This window comes from Marmota flaviventris, chromosome 1, assembly GCF_047511675.1.
Source record: "Marmota flaviventris isolate mMarFla1 chromosome 1, mMarFla1.hap1, whole genome shotgun sequence".
Lineage (NCBI taxonomy): Eukaryota > Metazoa > Chordata > Mammalia > Rodentia > Sciuridae > Marmota > Marmota flaviventris.
The window spans coordinates 61,491,759-61,515,687 of NC_092498.1; the positions used below are offsets into that span (position 1 = coordinate 61,491,759).

Below are 23,929 nucleotides of genomic sequence, written 5' to 3' on the forward strand. Positions count from 1 at the left end.
ACAGCCAACTCCATTTATGGCCCACTGTGGAAAGTCTCCCACTTGTGAAGAATCAAGAGAGAAAGAGAGAGGTGTGGGGGTTGGGGGGGGAGGTAGAGAGAAAGAAAGAAAGAAACACAAACGGGGTAAAACCAAAGGAAAATGTGGGTCACAACTTAAGGAACCAATCAATCAGGGCAAAAAGGAAATTTTATGTGGTTGGGAAGATTAGTACGATTTTCACTATTCATATTTACTGTTCTTATTTTGTGGCAGGTATATTCTTTTATTCTAATACAAGTGCTCTGTAGTGTCACATGGATAAATCAATGCAATCACTTCTAATCACTGCTAACAGTCTTGTTCCTTGACTTTTCATGTTAAACAATTTTTGAAGCCAATTCTCTCCTGTACTTTATCAACCAAACTAATGGATGTTACCATCTGAGTAAGAAAGACACATTCATTTTGTTTAAGGAAGAGAGGAAAAAAAAAAAAAAAATATATATATATATATATATATATATATATATATATATATATTACTTTTGTCTAACCAACATGGTACCAGATCTTAATATTCTCAATGAGAAGGAGAGGGTAAGCCTATTACAGATTCCTGTAAAGTAACAACACATGTTTAATAAATATGCAAAGCAGACATACATCTGAATAAATAAATGAGTAAAATACTTTCAAGTATTTGCTACTGCTCAGAAGCTTTTTAAGTTTCTCCTTTGGTTGAGTCTTCCAGGGAAGTTTATAAATCTCTCAAGAAATTTAATTTCATCTGTTTATAGATTTCCTTCTACATTGGCCCATAAAGCTAATGACAATATTTATTCTCTAATAACCCTCATTCTCAACACTTAGCACTAAATATAATTAATATACTTTTAAAAATCAAATTCATTTGCCAAGAACAAAAATCTGGCAACTTGATTCTGAAATAATTGCAAAAGAATATGGTTCAAATCCTAAAAGCAATTTCACAAACGAGTTTCTAAATTGATGATTCTTATTTGAGGCAACAAGAATAACGTTGAAACAGATGTATAATTTACAGTTGTTTTAATATGTTGGTTTAAAATTTGGTTGGGTTGGAAGCTTCTACCTCTATGCCTACATGTTCGATATAGTCCAACCTGAGTCCATCTCAGCATACAGACCTATGTTGTAAAAGTATTCTGAAAACAGAATCAGATATTTTTTTTTAAAAAAAATTAGGTGTTGATGGACCTTTATTTTATTTACTTGTATGTGGTGCTGAGAATAAAACCTGGTGCCTCACACATGCTAGGCAATCGCGCTCCACTGAGCTACAACCCAGCCCCAGAATCGTATTTGTAATCATTTCTAACTCAAGTAAATTATTCTACTGGGAAAAGATGGGTTCATGTCAGCAATCTAATCTACAGATGAATGCCACTCTCCCTACTTACTCCATGGTCATAAATATTCTTTACAACCTAAATTAAGAGCAATTGGATTTATTTATTCCCACAAAAACATTACCTTGCTGAAAGTCTCAATTTTACCAAGCCTTTAAATAACTGATTTTTGCATAAGAATTATTTTCCCCATGGAGTGGACTACTTCTGACCCAATTTAACCTTCTTTAACAGATATGTGACCAATCAGCTCCTCCCCACTCATTCTTTTTGACCATTGTCTTATATAGAATAATTTAATTAGCAAAAGGGGATGTTTCCCCATGTATACCTTTATCTTTTGGTTTGTTGGTAATTGTTCCTAACAGGAGACCATTTATTATAAGTATCAGAAAATTAAATAAATATCTTAGAAATCTTACAATTTTATCATTGACAATATTTCTTTTTAACATAGCTTAGTTTTACTAAAAGTACTTTAATATGTAGAAACATCGTTGTGAGTTATACCTCAATCAGATCTTCTGCAAAAGTAATTTCTTTCATCTCTTAAATCTATGTTTTTCATTTTATTCACTCTTTATGGAATAGTTTTAGACTTGAGTTTTATTGATTCTTGCCTTTTACTTGGTATACACTGGTATTTCTTTTAACTTCAAATAAATTTAAAATATTTCCCAATAAAACCATCTCACCAAATGATAAAGTATGGTCTTGGGAGAGAAGTTTAATTTTAACTACCTTCCATTTCATTTTGAAACTTTTAAAATTGGTTGTTTGAAGTTCTTCCCCATGTCATCTGGCATACTGGGAGATGTATCTAAAATTTATATCTATGCTCATACCTGCCTCCAAAATTAACTTGTTTCTCTAATAAATATCAAAGATCCAAAGAACTAGGACTTTATCAATAAATTGCAGTGATTGTTTTTTCTCATATTTCAGAAACATGGTCTGTTTAATTTTGGTTGACAGACTCAAGAGTTAATATGTATCATCATTATACTCAGTAGACTGTTAAAATTAAAGAACTTCATTTTACTCTTTAAACACTTGCAAATTATTCCAATATTTTTCAGTATTAATTCCACTAATTTCCTTCAGATACTTTTGAATCTATACTACCCAAGGGACAATTCATGCCGTCTTGACTTTGTACACTTAACATGCTGTGATGAAACTGTTTTATCTACCCTCTGAGGATTGCCAAGTTGGTGCTTCTGAAATTGCCTTTTGTATACTATCAGAGTAATTAAATACCATGTGATGTACTAAACTCTTTGTAGTAGTCTTTGATCTATATACATATTGCCTGGTCAGTTGTTATCATATCCTAGGATACAACAGTTTTGTATTATTGTCATTTATTATTTCTTCTGAAGTTCAATAACATAAAAAATATTATATAGCCTGACATCTTATAGTAGAAAGATTAATTTTCAGTCTTCATTTATAATTAGCTATCACTTTTTATTTATTTTTTTTTTTTATTGTTGGCTGTTCAAAACATTACATAGTTCTTGATATATCATATTTCACAATTTGATTCAAGTGGGTTATGAGCTCCCATTTTTACCCCATATACAGATTGCAGAAAAAATGCTCACCATCTCTAGCAGTCAGAGAAATGCAAATCAAAACCACCCTAAGATACCATCTCACTCCAGTTAGATTGGCAGCCATTATGAAGTCAAACAACAACAAGTGCTGGCGAGGATGTGGGGAAAAGGGTACACTTGTACATTGCTGGTGGGACTGCAAATTGGTGCAGCCAATTTGGAAAGCAGTATGGAGATTTCTTGGAAAGCTGGGAATGGAGCCACCATTTGACCCAGCCATTCCCCTTCTCGGTCTATTCCCTAAAGACCTAAAAAGAGCATGCTACAGGGACACTGCTACATCGATGTTCATAGCAGCACAATTCACAATAGCTAGCTATCACTTTTTAGTATGTCAAATTGCTCTAGAAATTTCTATTTTCCCCTTATTAGTTGTACAATTTAGCATTTGAGAAATCACATATTTAGGAATGAACTTGGGTCTTCAGCAGACATGAATCAGGTTAACTGGCATATGTTTTACATAAATATCATATAAACAGAAAATATTAAGAGTCCATTCCTAAGGTTCTTTTTGTTATCTGATCTGAAGGAATCACAAGTGATCTCATCAGAATCTCTGTGTGTGCATGTGTGTTTGTGTGTGTATGTGTAGTTGGATCTCATCCTTGCTATATTTGCAACAACCCGGTCTATGTGAACAAGTTCTCCTTCCTTGTCTAGAGATATATGTTTTAAAGCCAATTTTTTTTGAAGAAATATGTTCTGAGATAAGATTCTGGGGAAATGAAATGAAAGGCTTCATACAGTCAGTCCTTGCTTATGTGAACAGATTGACAGGATTTTCAATTATTTTAGTTAAACCCCAGTGGATACCAGAACTAGCCACCACCTTCCTCTGCTTACCTCAGAAACCAACCAACAGCCAGACACAGGTTTCCTACAGGGTTTAGTACAGGAGCCAGATTGTCCATAACTGGATTTGGCCAAGCATATATTTGTGTATGAGAGCAGTTTTGTCTCTGGAACCCTAGCCCCTCTTACTCACTGGCCAATATAAGTCTAGCTCTAAGACTTGGCTCCTTTCCAATAGTATCATGGAGAAAGCAGAATTACTTAGTTAAGTATCGCATTATGAAAAAAAATCTACCTTCAACATAGTTATAAGTTGACTATAATTTTATTTCACTGTAGTTATCAAAGACCTATTTCTGATGCCACTGCTAGATTAAAGAAGAGGTGAGTGAATACATATTAATGTATGTTTATATAGGAACAATACTATGCCCTTCAATCATACACTGCCCTTTTATTATACTGGGTTTATGAAAACCCTTGAGAATTTTTGGACCCAAGAGAATGTGTAACTAATGTGATTCCATACTCAATGCCAATTGATGTGTTGGATACACATGTAGGTTTCTAAGCCATGGTGGGATTTCTCACATTACTGATGTATTTTTAATGAATAATCTCTGAAAATATCTGATTACTTCATTAAAAGATATAATGAGTAAAGGTAATAGATTTTCCACATCCAATTCATCAGTATAAAAGATATTTTTAATAAAATAAGTCAGAGTCATCTTTATTTTATTTTTTTTCACTTTTATGCCAAGTTAAAAGCACTGATAGTGCATGCTGTCATTCATTGTCTATTAAGAGTGGTGGCTGCAAAATCCAAGAATAATTCTTTATCATAATATTCAGATTCATTTTGTTTCTAATTATCTCTTTTGTAGAAACTATTCAAGGATTTCTAATTGAATTTATGACCTTGTACAAAAATCACATCTTGAAACTGTGTTTACTCACATAAATCTAGTTATCTTACCCTTAAATTTATTTGTCTTCCTAGTCTTTCTTTGGTACTTTAAAAAGAGATGCTTTATTTAAGAGCTTAACTAACTAATGTAAAATTTACTCTCATTATCTTCATATTTAATTAAGACTTTCTTATGTATGTCATCGCCTTAGCAAGGACTACAAGTATTCCTGAATGTCAGCCTCTTATCTATTTCCCTCAGCTTTTAAACATAATAAAGTGGCTGGATTCTTTGTTTAGTATTTCAGATCTCCTTTCTTTCATGTCACAAAAGATAAATTCACACCATTGCGCTGACAACATCACAGCTTTGAAAATGTGTCCACCCATTACCTTATAAATAGTTCAGTCACTTACTTTAATCCATCTTCTTCTTCCCATCCCTCTGATGTCAAACTCACAAGTTTAAGAATGCACTTTTCTCAACTTCCAGTTATAAACCAAGAGTCCAAAAGTCTATTCACTTAACTAACAACACACTGAAAGCAAAATCATTTTGACCAACAAGATGTCAGTCAGCAAGTATTCTTTTTTAGAAATATTTAATAGTCAGGCTCTGGCAGTTTTATTTTGATGAACATTCAGTAGTGCTAACAATGGCAAGAATTCACCCCTCTTAAATGGGTGTTGGTTAAATGGCTGGGTGGTTACCTGTCCATCTTCACATCTTCCTGTGTGTTCAGTATTTCAATATAATCATCTATCTATATCACTTACATAGTACTGGTGGTTTAATCTGGATGTCTAAACCATTTTTTTTGCTTTGCTTATTTGTTTCTTTTACCCTAGCCAAGTTTTTTCTTTCTTTATTAAGTTTCCCAAGTCCATAGCTTTGAGTTTGTTAATATTTAGGGCAGAGATAAAATAAAAGGAATACACATAACACCCACAGATCAGAATTTCTGGAGTGAATCTTTTGGAGGTCATAAAAATCTTCCTTGAAGAAAATAATTTTGATATTGATATAAGAGCTAGGACCTAAGTTGAAAAATCATTTATTTATCTTTAAGTTAATAGAAGATTGTCAAATGACTTGAATTTATCATTTCACTTATTCCTGTCATTTAAGGTAAAACAGGAATTTATATTCGTGAACTTCTCCAGGTTGCATAAAAATTATCTGACCCAAAATCAGCTCCTAAGAGTTCCAGAATACTACCTTTGCTTTTCCATGTGTGTTTTTCTTTTCACTTACGAGATTCCCTTGCTGCAAACCTGAGATGAATTTAGGAGTTACTGTTTAGATTCTATTTACAAAATAGCTGTTTCAACTAATAAATTGAGTTTGCATTCTCCTGTCTCCTGTTGTGGAGTTCTATTTCAATCATGATTCATTCTGAATCACCAAAAGTCTGAACTAGAATCAATATTTTTCAGTACTAACTTGAGATGCATTAAGATAGATTTTGTAGCTTGAAAATCACAAGTCTCCTCTTTCTACAACTTCATTCTAAACCACACAACCACAGTTATAAGCATTTAACATTTTTACGTCTCAAATAGGTTTTCTGTTCCAAATGCCCACTATGACTTAAATTTCCTTTTAAACAATGGATATAGGACTGAACATCTCTCTACTAACACAGGAAGAAAATAACATCACCCATCCTACTCACACGGCACCGTGCGGAGGTAGAGGTTGTCACGGATGATTTGCTGAAGTTCGTGGTCAACAGAACCCTTCTGAAATCGTAAGTTGAGGTAGTGACGAAGGTCCTTATCAACAATTCCTCCTGAAATAATAAAGGTTTTTAGTAAAGGATGTTGGATAATGATAAGAAGTTAATTTGATTATGTTATAAATATACTCGAGAACCCATTTAAAAGATGAGTTCCTTCATACTGATCTTTTGACTTCCTGAAACATTTACTGCTTTCATAATCAGACAAATAACATTTGCTGAGAAAACAATTGGTTGTGAGATCTATGCTCAGTGCTTTGCATGTATTCTTTAATTTAGTCTTTATTTAGAGTGAAGTTTATATTATGGTAAAAATCATATGTTACTCCTGAGCGGATATCAAAACATCATAGTGTATAATCATTTCAGGGATAAAAAAAAAAACAAAAACTTTATTTACTTCTTTCCATTCCTCTCTCTCAACCCCTAGCAACCACCATTTTACTTTGTATCTCTATGAATTTGATTTCTCTAGGTACTACATATATGTGAAAGCAAGAATATTAGCCCTTTTGGGCTATTTTATTTTATTTACATTAATGTCTTCAAAATTTGAAAAGATATTAATGTTGTTTAAAATTATCTATGGGTTTAGTTTGATTACAAAAGTTAAAACATCTACTATGCAAAGATTAGAGTTTATTTCCTTTATAACTATAAATCAAAGTAATTTTGCTTTCTTATAATACATGTGAAGAGGTTTTTAGTTAGGAAAAAAAAAAGATTTTCTTTGGCCACTGATAATAATTTGTAGTCTTTCTGCCATTTTAATTTAATGAAAATCTGGAATACTGGTGAGAAAACCAATAATGTAGGTCTGTCAAAGATTAATTGTATGTTTAAGGACAACTATGTCAAATTATGAATATTTATCTTAAGAGCCTTCCTATTTCTAGGTTGGAAAGATTGAATTATAAACCAAAATACTCATAAAATATAAATAAGAATTCCTGGAATTTCACTTTTCAACCAATCATATTAGGTTAATTGAACCAATATAAAAAATTAAACTTAGATGAAATAGGAAATCTGTAATAGCTGAAAAATCATATTATCTTTAAGCCTTATGAATCTCAGAATTAGAATCATATGTCTATTTGCACCACCATGATCAGGTAAAATAACATTACAGAGATGTGCGCAAATTCAACACAAGCTCTTTTTACACAAACAATAGTATATTTGTAAGTCATATGATAAAACATTTCTGAAGTTTTCAAAATCCATCATTTCAGTTGCCTCCTCGTCTGCAGGCATAGTCACAGTAAGATGCCATAAAAAAGAGAATTTTTAACTAAGTCAACTATTAATATTCTTACTCTCCAAATGATTTTTATTATATATTTGAGCAAATGTTCTCAATCTATTTTTTTCCACCCAATATAACAGATAAAGGAAAACAAATAACATCAAAGGAAGATATATGGTTTATTGGATGCACATAAATATTACATACAGCATGCTTACGTACATACTTTTTTTTCAAATTCAGAATCATTTTAGCAGCCAGAGAAGCAGAGCAGTGAGAAATAAAAGTTTTTTAAACTACTATCAGAAAATATCAACAATTACTTATTATTTACATCTCCAAATGCCCTGTGTTTCTGTGGGTCTTGGGCTTGCTGGCAGCACAGTCAATTAGTTAATAATTACAAATCCTGAAATACTCTTTTTCCCCCTCTTTTCTTTCTGGTCAGCAGAACATGCTTACCCTTGCTAATTCATTACAGCCACTGGGCAATCATTGTGCCTGAGACTGTTCTCAGCTACTGTTTCTGCTGGGTTCTAAGCCTACAGGTCCTTTCGCAACTGCACCTCCTCTTGCGTTTCTTTTTCTCTCAATCTAATATGTGGGACATGCCAAGTGATGCGATGCTTTCTGGCAGTCAGAGAAAATGCCAACTATAGAACAACAGATGCAGTCTGACCCATTAATGTAAGCTAGAATCACTCACCTAAGGTAACATGGATAAGTCACCTTTTGTAGTCCAGGAAGATTCTTTCCTCTGAAAATATATTATCAGTTCAAACCATGTCTTCCACTACAAATATCCTGCATTTGCCCAATTGAAAATTTACCTAAGAAAGCAATCACAAAAAAAGCCTCTTGATTAATTTAAATTACTAGCTCTATCTTTTTTCACCATTGGAGGGCTTGCCAAAGCATCTAAGAATTAATATAAAAATTCCTTCATTAATTAAAGTGAATGATTACAATTTAGATTGAAACCCTAGAGGTAATCCCATTTATTTTGAAAGGATTTTCCCAAATACTGATTCCTTCACAGTTTATCACAACACCTTTTAAATAAGGTGATTTCATTTATCTAATATTCTTATTATGGTAAACTCTGATAGTTACCAATCCAATGTTTACCCTCCATTCTTTTTATTTTATTTTATTTTTTTTATTAGTTGCACATGACAAAACAATGATCTTGATATATAATACATTCTTTTCTATTAAAAGAACACTAATGTAGTTTCCGGTATAGACATTCTCAGTCCCAGGACATGGTTCACAGTGTCTATAACAGCCACTCACTCTAGTTTCCCACTTTCCTACTGACCTTGCAGCTTCCTCCAGTAGCTATGTTCTGGCCATTGAGAGGCAACACAGAAGGGATTTCTTAATTTTTTTTTAATTGATGTGATATTTGAGATGTAGCAGTAATGTTCTGACCATGGAGTGACAAGCACAAGGAAAAAGCCAACATGACAGTGACACTGGAGTACAGTGGCAAATACCCTGAGTGGGTCTTCAGTGGCTTTACTGACTGGCTAAAAATTAAATATGATCAACTGCATAACTTAAGATTTCTCATTATATAAGAAAAAGTAAATATTTATTTTTAAAAATGTATGGTTGGGTATTCTTTTAAGACTAACACAGTTGAGAAAGTACATAAGATCCTAATACATATATATATATATATATATATATATATATATATATATAAAATATGCACACATACACACGTATAAGAGTATGATTACCCTTGAATAGAAATTTAAATTTAGAGAAATTAAACAACAGACATTAGACAAAGACTGAGCTGAGAAACTGAGCCTAGGTAGCACTGATGACCTTATTATAGGTTTATAAGTTAACTTGCTTTAGCAAGATAAAAATCACAGAATTCCACATAGTGTTAAATTGCTTAATAAACTATCTCTAATTTTTTTTGCCCTAGTTACAGTCTTGGTTCTACTGTTAGTATTTATAGAGTTTCTGTCCTATCATTTGTTGGTTATTTGTAGATCTCATAGTTTATAGGGTATATCCATTCATCCATTATTCTGCCAACAGAGCACTATGTCAAGTCACCTCATTGTATAATTTGATGGCTTATAATCCTCTACTCAAAATAGTCAATGGTTCTTACTATTATATTTTAATAACTATTTAATTATTTTTTAACCATGTGAAAAAGGCTTTCATTTCATTTATTAAAAAATAAAACTGTAGATTAATAGAGTACACACTTTCTTAAATGACACTTTTTGTGAACAAGATATTTGGAAGGATTTGAAGTCTATGATTCTGTTTCCATAGAACATGTACCCAAATGGAATACTCTATAGTCTGAAGACCAGACTTATTAGGAGAGAGCAGTTAAGCCCTTTCTCAATGTAATTTCTTTCTTTTAATTTTTTTAAAAATTGTAGGTGGACACAATATCTTTATTTTTTAATTTATTTTTATGTGGTGCTGAGGATTGAACCAAGTACTCTACCACTGAGCTATGGACCCAGCCTCTGAATGTAATTTCAATCAAGCTTTTGAATGTGACATCAAAGTATAACTTAAGAAGAACCATTAGGAGAAAGTTGGTTTAGAAGCTCATATAATTTATTTGGCATGGGTTTGTAGCAAAGATGGGATGCAGAATGAAGAAAACTGCAGGAAGAAAGATCCATTGAGTATTTGGGGAGAAAACTCTCAATATTAATATGTGAAACTGCTATGCATCTCTAACACCCCATAGTTTTCAGGAGTGTCCCCAGTAGCATTTGACTACTTTATCCTCTCTATAACTTCCACGATCAGATTAAGAATGTAAGGGGAGAAGCTTATGCTTGGATGAAATGAATAGAATCTCCTTGGCATATTCCTTAAGGCAATATGCTAGCCGTAGTCCTATAACTAATGCCAGATACCCTTCCTAAATTTGAGAGAGAAACACCAAAATCTATAATATTTGTGCCAACAGTCTGATTGCTAGTAGCTGGACAGTGTGGACCCACCTATAACTTGTGGGCATGGCCATAGGCTCAAAGTTGACCTTCCCTGGAATCAACTGCTTCTGGAATGCACATGCATCTTACAAAGTTATCAGTATAAATTGAGGAGAGTTCTCTCCTTCAGATGGTGGTGGTGGCTTAGGGAGATTGGGATGACCAAAAACCAGAGTGTGGCTCAGTCTAGTAACTTCCACTTATACTGTGCTTCAGCCAAGCCAAGCCACTCTAATACTCTAATCACTTTATTTATGGCTTCTTCTCTTGGCCTCAGGTTTTTAATTCACATTCAACAAGGTGCTGATGTCACTGCTTGATTTTTGTTTGTGCCTTATTTTGTACAGCCTTCTTTTGGTTAAGAGTACCCTGATTCCCCTGGTTGAGTGGCTATATGGATGTTGTAGATGTGGTGGGACTTTAAGCCAAGTTCTCCTTGCCCTCACTCAATTAAAATTTATCTTGTAGGAGGTGGCTTTTTAAGTATAGAAACCAAAGGCTATGGGTACAAATGCATTCATTTTGAAAGTGACATCCAGAAAAGATTATCCATTATTTCTGCTTCTTGGACATAAAGAATTATTCTATTCTTATAGGACAAATCATTTCCTATTCATTTTATATCCACTCATCTACCTCAATCTCTAAAACAGTGTCTTTTCATCATGCAAGGCCTTGAAATGTTTGTGGAGTAAAATAAATTACAAATGCTATAGAGGAAAAAATTCTAGACTTTGAATAAAGAAACTCAGTTTTAGTTAACACTCCAACACTTATTCACTGTTAATTTTTCACAAATAATTTTTGGGCTCATTTTTCTCATCTGTAAAAGGTAGGTATTTTAGTCTTCTTAGGCTGTTAGAACAGAATTCTATAGATTGGATGGCTTATATAACAGATACATATGTCTCATATTTCTGATGATTGGAAGTCCAAGATCAGGACATCAGCAGATCTGGAGCACTCTTCCTGGATTGCAGATGGCTTTCTTGTTATTATCCACACATAGCTAGCAGATAAGCAAATTCTCTCATCTCTTCTTATTAAGGTACTAATCCCATTCATGAGAGCATTACCTCATAATATACTTATCTCACAAAGACGCCATCTTCTAACATAATTGTGTTGGGCTTTGGGACTTTAACATATAATTTTTGGGAAAAAGTTAATATTCAGTCAAGAAAATGAGTGTAGGAGCATATATGATCTCTTCTAGATCAAATTTGATACTTTCATAAACAGTATTTACTGAATGCATTTTAAAGTTCAGGATTTTCTTTTTTTCTTTTTTTTTTTTTTGGTGAACAGATGACCATTTTTTTTTCTTTTTTTGTAGTTAGCTATAGAAAGTTAGGAATAGTCCATAAAAAAATGAAACCATGGAAAATCTCCCTTTGATATCTTTTCTTTTTTTCCTGAATTTCCAGGAAGTTGATATCATCCATAGAAAATTGATTTCAGACTTTATCTCTGTCAAATGAGTAACAAAATAGCCAAAGAAAGCAGTCTGAAGGGAAGTAGGAAAAGAGAAAGGAAGATCTGTCCACATGCCTTAAAATATTTTCATGAGTATCTGCAAGTGAATCTTATGTTAATTTATTGGTTGGTATGGAAGTCAAAGAACAGACAATAGGAAAGCACTGTAGAGCTCTGTTGCCAAGTTTCTTTTTCAAAATAGTTTCTGCTTGGCTTATCTCAAAAATGGAGAAATAAATCACAGAAAAGTTGATTGATTCTGTTAAGATCTACAGCCGCAAAATAGGTGACAGACATATCTAATCTAGTTTGCTGGAACAGGCTTCAACCCCTTTTTAGGTAGAAAATTGTCTTTGGTTTCTGGTAATCTAGAGACCCATATCATACATAGCTACTGTACTACACTGCTTTACCGAATACATTTTATCTATACTGGTCATTCTATAAATTGCAAACCAATAAAATTGTTCTCCAAATAATTCCTTTTTGCCCATTTTAAATAGGAGCACATGTACAAGGCTTATGTAATTGAGAATGCCTTGGCTAATTATTTTTCCATAGCTGGAAACATTAAGCTATCTGACAATTCTGATCCTCTCAGTATTTTACTCATGACATTAGAGAGTACAGATGGTCTTTTAAAAATCATACTTTAATATCTTGGTGTGTATTTCCCCCCCAAATTTAGTAGCATTGCATATTTTGTGTAAGAAATACAATAATAAGAATGACAACAAAATATATTAAATAGTTGCAATCATTAGGAGACTCAAAACTAGAGAGAATAATTGCTATTTCAGAGAAAATGACAGAGATAAATGTAAGTGGTTTATAATATTCTCCAGCTCTATTGAAAATAGCTTTTTATCATTTCCTTCCCCCTGCTATTGTACAGATGGGATATTATTATTGAGTTTCATTTTTCATTGTTAGCCCTGTTCTCAAAGTAAATGTTAGACATATTCCTATAGTTATGATTTTAGGCTCCCATGGAGAAGAGAAAATGACTCCTTGGTTTACATCAGACATTGTGCTAAGGGCTGTACATGTATTACTCCAAACTTTGCCATCACAAAATATACAGGATAGACACAGAGCTGTCTAAGTTTTCAATAATGTCCCCAGATGGCTAATTCAGTCTAAGAATAGGGTATTTTCTATTAAGGTCTTTCATTCACCTAACTCATAAAATCAGATGTCCTTTACAAAAAGCAGGATGCCACAATAAACTCAGAATAATGAAAGTAAAAAGATATATGGGCAAAAGGAGACATAATAATTTAATCTGAGTTCAGTCCACTTTTTCAAACAGAAACACATCACTTTAAATTTAAAAGGGAAAAATAATTTATTAGGATGTTTATGGCTAGGTTTCAAATCATTGAAGGTTAGTAAATCTGAAAGCTCTAAGGTTAGTATATAATCTTTTTATACTTTTATTACTAAAGTGAAAAAAATATATCCAAAATATCTACATAATTTATCAGGTTAGATTGTTTTTCCTCTTAGAATGAGCCCTGATTTATTACATCTAACATTATTCCAAACTTTGAGTGTAAGTTTTTAAAAATACAGAAATAAAAATATCACAATTATTTTTATTATTAGAAAATCAAATTTAAGAATTTACTCAAGTTAATAAAGAGCATAAAACAGCTCCTCATGTTCTAGTGTTCCCCAAGTACCTTCATATATAAATCTAATAGTTAATGTACAAGTGGTACTTAAACAATGAATATTTTATGCTTATTTAATTTTAGGTTAGCAAGTTATTATCCCTAAGCCAAATGAAAAATTGAGTTTTTAAATAGGTGATTATTATGAATAAAATTGATAGAAATTTACAGAATAAGATTTGTAAATAATTCACATTATTTTGTGTTTTGATTACTAAAGAAAAATCAGTCCACTTCTTTTTATTTTTTGCTAATCTGCTGCAACTTGGAAACTAAGAGATGATCAACTATAATAGATTATCCACTCCACATGATTTCATGCCGAGAAGTATCACAGCATAGGCCATTTTGACCAAGTCAAATATATAGAAACCATAAATTCTAAAATAATTTTAAAAATATTTATTTTAGAATACAGAATGGTTTTGCCCATAGAAACAATATGGTACTATAATGTCCATGGCCCTCATGTAAGTCTTTTAATAATTGGACACCTGATGTACATTATGTATAAAATTTTGGAATTGCATTACTATGCATAACAATGCTTATGGAGATGTGTAGAGAAAGAGAAATTGTGTGTGCATGTGTGTGTGTGTGTGTGTGTGTGTGTGTGTGTATGTGAGAGAGAGAGAGAGAGAGAGAGAGAGAGAGAGAATGAGAATGTGTACCTGTGTAGGGGTGGATGTGATGTCTGAAATTCCAAGTTAGGCTCACAGGTTCTAAAACCTCAAAACCCTGCTTTCAAGGTAGAACAGAACATTCTTAGATCTAAGACCCTGCTAAGAATTCTTGTGGGTATGGTCAAAAATTTCTCAGGATGAGGATGGGGTTAGGAGTGGGCAGAGGAGGCACAGTCTGTTAGGAAGATTGATTCTATACATTTGTTTATAAAGACCTATAGGACAATAAATAGTCTGCTAATGTATCTCCTCACAGCCCTGCTCCATCTGAACTCTTTCTCTTTTTTAAAAATGAGTTCAGCTCTCAGTTTATCCTGAGGTCCTCTTTGTCTCAGTTTGTACTGTCACCACCTACTTGATCATATTTCACTATAAAATGGGTTGCAACGTGTTTCCCTATCTTCCAAAAGACACAAAATCTTTTGTGACTTTCTTGGAATAAAAATATTTTAATTAAAATGCTTTATTACTCATAACAACAACCACCACAATAAAATACCCTGAAATACCTTTTCCTACAAATATTTGCAAGCCCCCAGCTTTAAAAAAAAAAAACTACCTAATTTTATCCTCCAATACATAAATGCGTATAGATCCTGCAGGAAAGCAAAGGGTAGTGGAGACAAGGATATAACAGTGAAAAAGCTCAGGAGATGGAGTTTTCTTTACAATTCATCAGAAACTCAGACTCAGGTAAATCAGATATGTCATTCAAGGAAGAGGGTGTGTGTTTGTTGACATGCCCACACTGACATGTGTTCAGGAAACAGAAGTGGCGAGCAATGAGAAGAAAAAAATAGTCATGGGGGTGCTATTAGGAGAAACTTAGAATGGCATAGAGGAAGGATAATGGAAGATTTCTTCACCATTCTTGTTCTAAGTTGTTGCCACTATCATCCCTGAAAGACAAAGCACTGGTCTGATGCAGGAGAGAAATGAGAAGCAGAAAAGGGGTGTGACAGACTGAATCTATAACATGTCAGAGACTGCAGTAGCAAAGAAAATGGAGACCCCAGGCAATGGAAGATGAAAAAGAAGCTATTTCTATTGCCAGGTTGCTGAGTGTGTGGTGTCCCTAAGTGACTAAAAGGGCAGTATATGAACCAAATAGGAAGCAGTTAAAGACTCTGAAAGTGAGTTGTATTATAATAGATTTTTACTGAATTATAAAATTACTTCTTCCAATGCGTGTTACAGGGTTTATTTATACCTCTTGCCAGGTATAGTGCTGTAGATTAGTATATTCAATTATTCATACCTGTAGTTTGTCAATTAAAATATGCTAAACATTTGTTTTCAGACATCTGGGACCATATTGTTTTTAGAAATTCAGGGAAGACTGGGTCAAGAATGGGTAAAAGGAATGAATACACAATTAATAAATGATAGATTTGATTACCTTCTGTCCCCTGATTACATAAAAAAGTATGTGATTTTTTAAATAAAATGAAAAATCAATAAATGGGATGGCATCAAACTAAAAAGTTTTCTCACAGCAAAGTAAACAATAGAGAGCACAAAGAGAGACCCTATAGAATGGGCAAAAATCTTTGCCATCTACATTTCATATAGGGTATTAATTTCTAGTATATACAAGGAAACTAACACCAAAAACCAAATAACCATATGAATAAATCATCAAAGACACTAAAACAAATACTTCACGGAAGAAGAAATACATTCGGTCAACAAATATATGAAAAAATGTTCAACATCTCTAGCAATTAGAGAAATGTAAATTAAAACTACACTGAGATTTCATCTCACTCCAATCAGAATGGCAATTATCAAGAATATAAGCAACAATAAATGTTGGCAAAGATGTGGGGAAAAAGGTACACACATACATTGCTTGTGGGACTGCCATTTGGTACAAGCACTCTGGAAAGATTCTGGAAATTCCTCAGAAAACTTGGAATGGAACCACCATTTGACCAAGCTCCTCTGCATACACCCAAAGGACTTAAAATCAGCATAATACAGTGATACAGCCACATCAAAGTTCATAGAAGCTCAATTCACAATAGCTAAACTGTGGGACCAACCTAAGTGCTCTTCAACAGATGAATGGATAAAGAAACTATATTATATGCACACAATGAAATATTATTCAGCCAATAAAGAAGAATGAAATGTCATTTGCCGGTAAATGGATGGAACTGGAAATTACCATGCAAAGTGAAATAAGCCAATCCTCAAAAACCAAAGGCCAAATATTTTCTCTGATACGTGTGTGTTAACACACAATAATGGGGGCGTGGAATAGAACTTTGGTTTAGACAAAGGGGAAGGGAGGGAGAGATAGGAATAGGAAAGAGAGTAGAATGAATCCTAACATAATTTTCCTATGTATTTATATAAATATCTAAGTGAATCTCATCATTGTGTACACTCACAAGAATGGGGTCCTAATTAGAGTAATTATATTCATACTTGTATAATTTTATAGAATAGATTCTACTGTCCTATACAACTAAAAAGAACGAATAAAAAATCATATTATATATCAAAACTACCCAGTTCTCATATAATACATATTAAATAAGCTCCATCTCATTTACATTAAGAGCTAAATTAATATCCACAGTCATGAAGGACAATTAATAAATATTATAAATTATGCCAACTTTTTATACTTCTAGTCACAATGAATAATTGGTGGCATTTTGAGGTCAAGTTCTATGCCTTCGTTTAAGGTATATTTATATAACAAAACATATTTATTGAATTCAGCTTCCTGATGTAAAATATGTATAGTTTCTTCTATTAATAATAAAAATTAGTCTGCCATCTAAGAATAGTTGTTTTGTAAGAAAAACTTAAGTTGAAATTAAAGTATATTATGATTTAAAATTAATTTACTGACTTTTGTTTTCTGCTGTAAATGTTAAATAATAATTTATTTAGATCTGCCACCCCAAAATTCATCCTAGCAATCACCAAATACAAAATAATCACCAAATAGAAAAGTAATCTTTACTCTATTCAATACACTTACACAATGTATAAAACTGAACAGAATATATGCTATGATGTTACATGATTGTACAGAAAATGGTGACCTCAGATTGACCATGTTATTTTAGCCCTCAGCTGAAATGTATTTTGTTATATTAAATAAAAAGGAATACTTTTGACCTTCTAAATCATCATGAGGAAAAAAAAATGATGACAAATACAATTATTTTTAGTATGTATTTTTGTGTGTGTTCCAAAACAGTATTTGTTATACAGAAATTCTCTATCATCCACTTGGCTTTAATCAATATAAGACTAATAAACACCTTACCAATTTTGAGAATAGAACATCAAGTCAAGGTTTAAATTTATTTCTCAACTATCCACCTAGTCTCAAATGTTGAATTTTTAAAAGGTATAAAAATTGCAAAATATAAACAGTCCATCTGCAGCTTTTAGAGGATCTATTATTACATTAAGACTTAAGCAAAAGATATTAGTCAAAAAGAGTTTCCAGATAAAATATGTATCATCCAAAGTAATAAGAATATAGGCAAAAAGGTAGGAATTTCATTAGTAACTTTTAAAATTTGATGTAGCCAGTCAAAAAAAAAAAAAAGAAACAATAATTTTTCCAAAATCTGCAATTGCTGTGACATTTACTTAGTTCTAAAGATCTTTCATGTAGAATTAGATACACAGGGTAGTTATTTTGTTTACTGGAACCAATTATTTTCCAGTCATGAGGAATAGTTATAATAGAAAACAAACTCATTGATAAGTACATGAATTCTCAAAAATGATTTCATCAAAAATACTGGAAACCAGGAGATTTCCAAACCACAGGTCTAGGTTTAGAAAATAAAGCAGAAGGACATCCTTGGAACTGTTCCATCTGTGGAACTCTATTTTTGCTTCTTCCCAGGTTTTGTTTCTGTACTCATGAAACACTCTTGAATGCAGAACTTTCTACCATGTACACTGGAGTACAGGCAAATGTTCTTCAAGATGTAATTTTACTTGATCCAAAGACATAAACAGCTGTATGTTACCTAAAGTTTATGTATCATTTGGTCATCTGAGTGAAGGATGTCTTTCTTTAAATGAAATCATTTTGATTTTAACTTTTTGTCTTCTTTTAAAGTATATGTTATAATTTTCATGTAAAATTCTTTGAAACAAACAACGCTGTGTATAAGATTGTAAGTAAACAATCAAAACATACAATTACCTGTAAAATACCTAAACCAAGACTCACTGCTCCAAAGGAGACTACTTACATACTTCAAATGTTGTTGTTGGAGTGTTATGAATTAGCATCAGGGATGTCAAAAATGAATTTTTATTGGCAAAATGAGACATGGTCAGGATATATAGTTAGTTAGAAAAACTAAATTGGCTACATTGTTATTATATGAATAGTACACAAGAACTCAGCACAGTAGTTTAATATATTTATGGTAGGACTCTGAGTCTTCTAAATAGGGGTGTATAACATTCAGTCCAATGATGGTGGATGAGACCTTGACACCATTCAGATTTTGAGATTAAGAAACATTTTTAGAATTTTTAATATATTCACACAGTTTTATATATAATGAGGTATCATACCATGTATAGAATTTACTCTTATTTTATATATTCAGATATGTTTGAAACACTTCTTAAGGCTATAAAACAGAACATAGAAAAATAAACAGGAATATACAAAAAGTGATATGATAAAGAATATAAAGTACTATTTTCCTTTCAACACTTCAAAGATATGTATATATACTTATTTTTTTAAAGTAACATCACAAATGATCACATCTTTACATGCTCATAAATATTATTTGTACTCAGTGTAAGACTATCATCATTTTTCATACATAAATTTTTCTAGCTCTATAACAATGCAATTTTTAATGCATTCAAGTAAATCTAACCCCAAAGTTGCTGCTTCCCAGCATTAAGACATACACCCACCCCTCTTATAGGATTTTCTCAAATTTATCAGGGGGCAGGGAGGAGAAAAATCTCTTTAAAAGACAAACAAACATCCCAATCAGTGTGAGAGTAAATGGCTGACACAAGTAGCAAACCTTAGTTCTTTGAAACTGACATACTGGAAATGAGGCATTATTAAGATTTTAAAATAAAAACAATAGCCTTTAGACATAAAATAGGGAGCAAAATACAGTATACAGAAACAGTGTAGCCAAATACATATCCTCTTCAGCAACACTGGAATGGACCTTGCTTAGTACCCATAAATAAAAAAACAAAAAGTTTACCTCATCTAAAATTGAAGGCAAAACAAATCAGGCAAAAATAAATATTGCTAGTTTCTAGGATGGCTGAATATTTTCTAAATCACAAATGGTTAGAATGGAACTTTATAAAGTTCCATTTTTAGCAATTTATTGGAATAATTTTACATCCTTGAGTTTTAAATATGATAACAAATCAAGTACACCAATACACAGCACTAGAGAGTTATATTCTGTGTTTAATTTTTAAATTAATTCTTTACATTTTTATTGTTTTTAAAATGTGTCAGTCTACAGCAGATCAGAAAAGCAATGATACAATGGGATACACTATCATCATTCTTTGCTAGTCTTACATCCTTGCACCTACCCTAATAAAGATAGTTGCTTTGCCTCACAGTTGAATCCTCCAAGGATTAAAACTTTTGTTTTTGGAACTGTCACAGTTTCTGAAGGCTGATGATGATGGAAGGTAGTTCTCTTTCTACGCTCCCTCCCCTTTTCCTGTCTTTTCTTCCTTACTCTCTCCACTCCTTCCTTCTTTCTTTTTCTTACTATCTTTTCCTACTTGCTAATAAATATTGATATGTTTTAGAAATGTGACTTTTCAAATGTAATATAGTGATTGTTAAATTTACATCTCAATGTAATATCTTACCTGGCATCCAGAGTGAAGATGAGGGAATGTTTAGCCTGTACCTATATTTATAAAAACTCCAATATTTACCAGAAGAACATTCCAGTTGCTAAAAAGGCTAAATGGGCTCAGTTTTGCCATTTCTTTCCCAAGCTCAGTAAATCCCTTTGCTAGTTCTATTTTGAAACCCTTCAAATTTGTATTTCCTATTGATTTATTTTAATACTCAAAGGTACAAACTCATTATTAGGAGCACAAACATGAGCATACACAATATATATAGAAAAGCAGAAGTATATATGAAATTAGAAAGGATAACACAAGGAACTTTCTCAAAGGAGTTATAATTAAATCTTCACTCCTACCTGCCTCACTTGTCAATTATCCACAGCATGATCAAAATGGAGGCAGGCAAATTGATCCTAAGCACAAAATAAGAAACCATTCATCCTTAGTCTTGGTCATGGTAGAAATCTGATTTCACAGTATTTTCAAATAGAAAGGATAATAATATTGCAATAACAACTGGCAACTTTCCCAGATTTAACTGCTACTTAATCTTGTATTAACTTCAATAAAGATAAACTTCTTAATAAGGACTTCAGTCTTTCAGTTGGTGTGTAGAGAAGACTGGCAATTTGACTAATATACTAAACATAAACCTTAATAATTACCACTTAGATATTTAATGTATGCAATTGTCTCTACTAGGCTTTATTACAAAGTAAATAGTCACCTCTACATTTGTTTTTTGACATAAAAAACATTGTAAAAACTTTTTAATAAAGTTTTTCTTTGAAATATCTACTTTCTAAGCATGTGGCCACTTTTTAATTACCATATTTTTAAAAAAGTGGTTGCTTCTCTGGAATTTAAGGTGATTGGATGGCTATTGCTCTGACAGTATCAATTGAGTTTTGCTTTATGAGCTATCTGAAATGAAAAGGAGTGAAAATAAATTCTCTCATAGATTTGCTCTTTATGACTTTGGAGTTATTCCTCAAGGTAGTTAAAAAATGAGGTTTATCTATCTAGTATTAGTAAAATACCTGCTTTTGCTACATAAACATCTTCAACATGACAAAACTATCATTTTAGTAAATTAAAAATATAAAAACAAAAACTTAACTCTTATAAAATGTCTTTCTAAACATAAATAGCATAATTACATAAGTTTCAAAAAAAATGCTTCAATTGACATCATAAAGTATGCAACAATTTGGTTCAGTGATTGTTAAAATATTTTAAAATATGTGAAATAGTGTAAATATATACTCATGAAACCAAGTTTTCAATTTAGTTTTTATTAGTAAATGAATTGCTTTTTTAAAAATGACTTTTCCCTCAAAATAATGGTAGAATTCCTGATTCATTCTAGATTCATGAAAAGCATTTAAGATTACCTTTCCAAATGTAAATACATTCAGGAAGAAGAATGTGATGGAACTGGAAACCTAATTCATAAGTTTACACACTATATAAAAAAGCATACTCTAATTTTGGCTTTGAGAAAAATTTGAATTTAAAATATTGCTAACCAAATGGTGTTAATTCAGTAAATGGAATAATGTCAAATTATTTCAATATAAATACACATGGTGAGACCCCAGGACATTTTATAACATATTGATATGTACAGAGCATTCACAGGCGGAACTGCCAATCAGAACATGAATAGCCAGAACATAAATGATTCATGCTTTCTTAACCTTCAAAGACACACTGTATAGTTTGACAAACCTAAAAATTAGAATGAAATAAACTAAATGAAACCCCGCATGTATAAAACTCTCACATTTACAAAGAACCTTAAAGGTGATATCTCATTCCAGCTCAAAAATATTAGAAGTAAAGCAAGCAGGTATCTTCATTCCTAATCTGAGGAAAACAGTGCTAAATCAAAGTAATTGGCTTGAGTATTGGTTTGAAGGGATGTTGGATTCATTGGTGCGTTTGCTCAATTCTTTGCCACATTCTTATGTGATTGTGGATTAATGATCCTTAGTGCATGACCCACTGCTGTATTAATTTACTCCATACAAATAGAAATGTCAGAATATTACTCAAAGCATTCAAGATAGCTGTGAGGTTTTTAGCTCTGTCTGCTCTTTGTGAAGTTGTTAAGCATCATTTAGAGAGTGATAGTTGGATTATAGATGCCAATCTTTGTCCCTGAAACACAACAAACTTGGTGTGATTTGTAACACTTATCTGCATTTGGGAGATATTAGAGTTCCCAGTGCACAATGCAAAGAAAACCTAACCTAATCCCAGGTTACAAAGGGACCAATAGGGTAAGGGAGGAGCAAAGTACCTAAACAAAATGAAAGAATGGAGTACCACTCAGAGGATGAGTAAAATGCCTGTCAGTGGTATGTTTTAACATTAAGCCCCATCAAAAGCTCAAATCTAAAAAGTCAATTTTGACAAACAGAACAGTTTCAGAAAATCAGATATAAACTACAATGTTAATATTATGTCTTGGTCACTTTTTAGACAAGGTGCCTACCTTTCAGTCATGCATGTTCACTGTCAAGTAAGATTAAACTGCAATCCAAGATAAAATCTTACATTTTGACACTTAAACTTTCTTGCTGACATCTGGTCAGAGCTGAAACTCCAGCCAGCCATGATTTTTTTTGACAGAATGACAGGAGCAAGTAAAGCATCTTCTTCTCTCTTTCTATATTGAGATCAATATAAGAGCTACCAAAGCTTTCCTAAAACATGTTCTTCAAGATGTAGTTAGCTGAGATGTGCAATAAACAAAAACAAAACAAAACAAAAAACGAACATTTCTATGGTCAAATCATTTGGTAATAGTGTAAAACTAAATTCTAAAACCCTTTTTATTTCAGGACTGTTGTGCCTTTAATTATTCTTATGGTCATTAAACTCCAATTTTTGTTCCCTATCTCAGGAGCACACACTGAAAACAGTATGATTGCATCCCATGATATCATTTAGCATATTCTTCTGTCCTTTGAATTTTCTATATAAGTATGGCTAAATTGGAAAGTTTACCTTGTTTCTGGATGATTTTTGACAAGCTTATTTTTACAGTTGTATATGATGTTCAGAAGACTTTCCTCTTGTAATGTTAGCAATAGCTACTAGTGATCACTGTCTAGACCCATTATTTAATGAAAAGTTATAGTAAGGTTCTATGCTGATTTTATTATTGCTTTTTCATTAACCAGATTATTTCTGTAAAAAAGAACTTATTCTAACCAAAATTGGTTATCATTTTTACAGGAAAGACATAGGAAAAATGGATTTTCTTACCTGCTTCTTTTGATTTGCTAGATTTCAGAAAATAAGTTGGTTCACTTGCCCCCTTTACAATACCTGGAAGGTTTTTTGTTTGTTTGTTTGTTTGTTTGTTTAATGGCACCAGGGATTGAACACAGGGGCACTTAACCACTAAGCACATCCTCAGCCTTTTTAAATGTTTTAAAATTTTGAGACAGAGTCTTGCTAATTTGCTGAGAGCCTTGCTAGGTTGCTGAGGCTGGTCTCCAGAATCACTAGGATTACCAGTGTGCACCACTGTGTCTAGCTTTCTTTTGTTT

At 32.3% G+C, this 23,929-nt stretch overlaps 1 protein-coding gene across 2 annotated transcripts in view; it reads right to left on the bottom strand.

Moving 5' to 3' along the window:
* Magi2 (membrane associated guanylate kinase, WW and PDZ domain containing 2) overlaps positions 1-23,929 on the bottom strand; it is a 1,283,934-nt gene that overhangs the window by 905,575 nt on the left and 354,430 nt on the right. For both annotated transcript variants that reach the window (XM_027926401.3, XM_027926400.2), the window contains exon 2: positions 6,371-6,487. In XM_027926401.3, the coding sequence (XP_027782202.2) occupies positions 6,371-6,487 (117 nt within the window). The remainder of the gene's footprint in view (positions 1-6,370; positions 6,488-23,929) is intronic.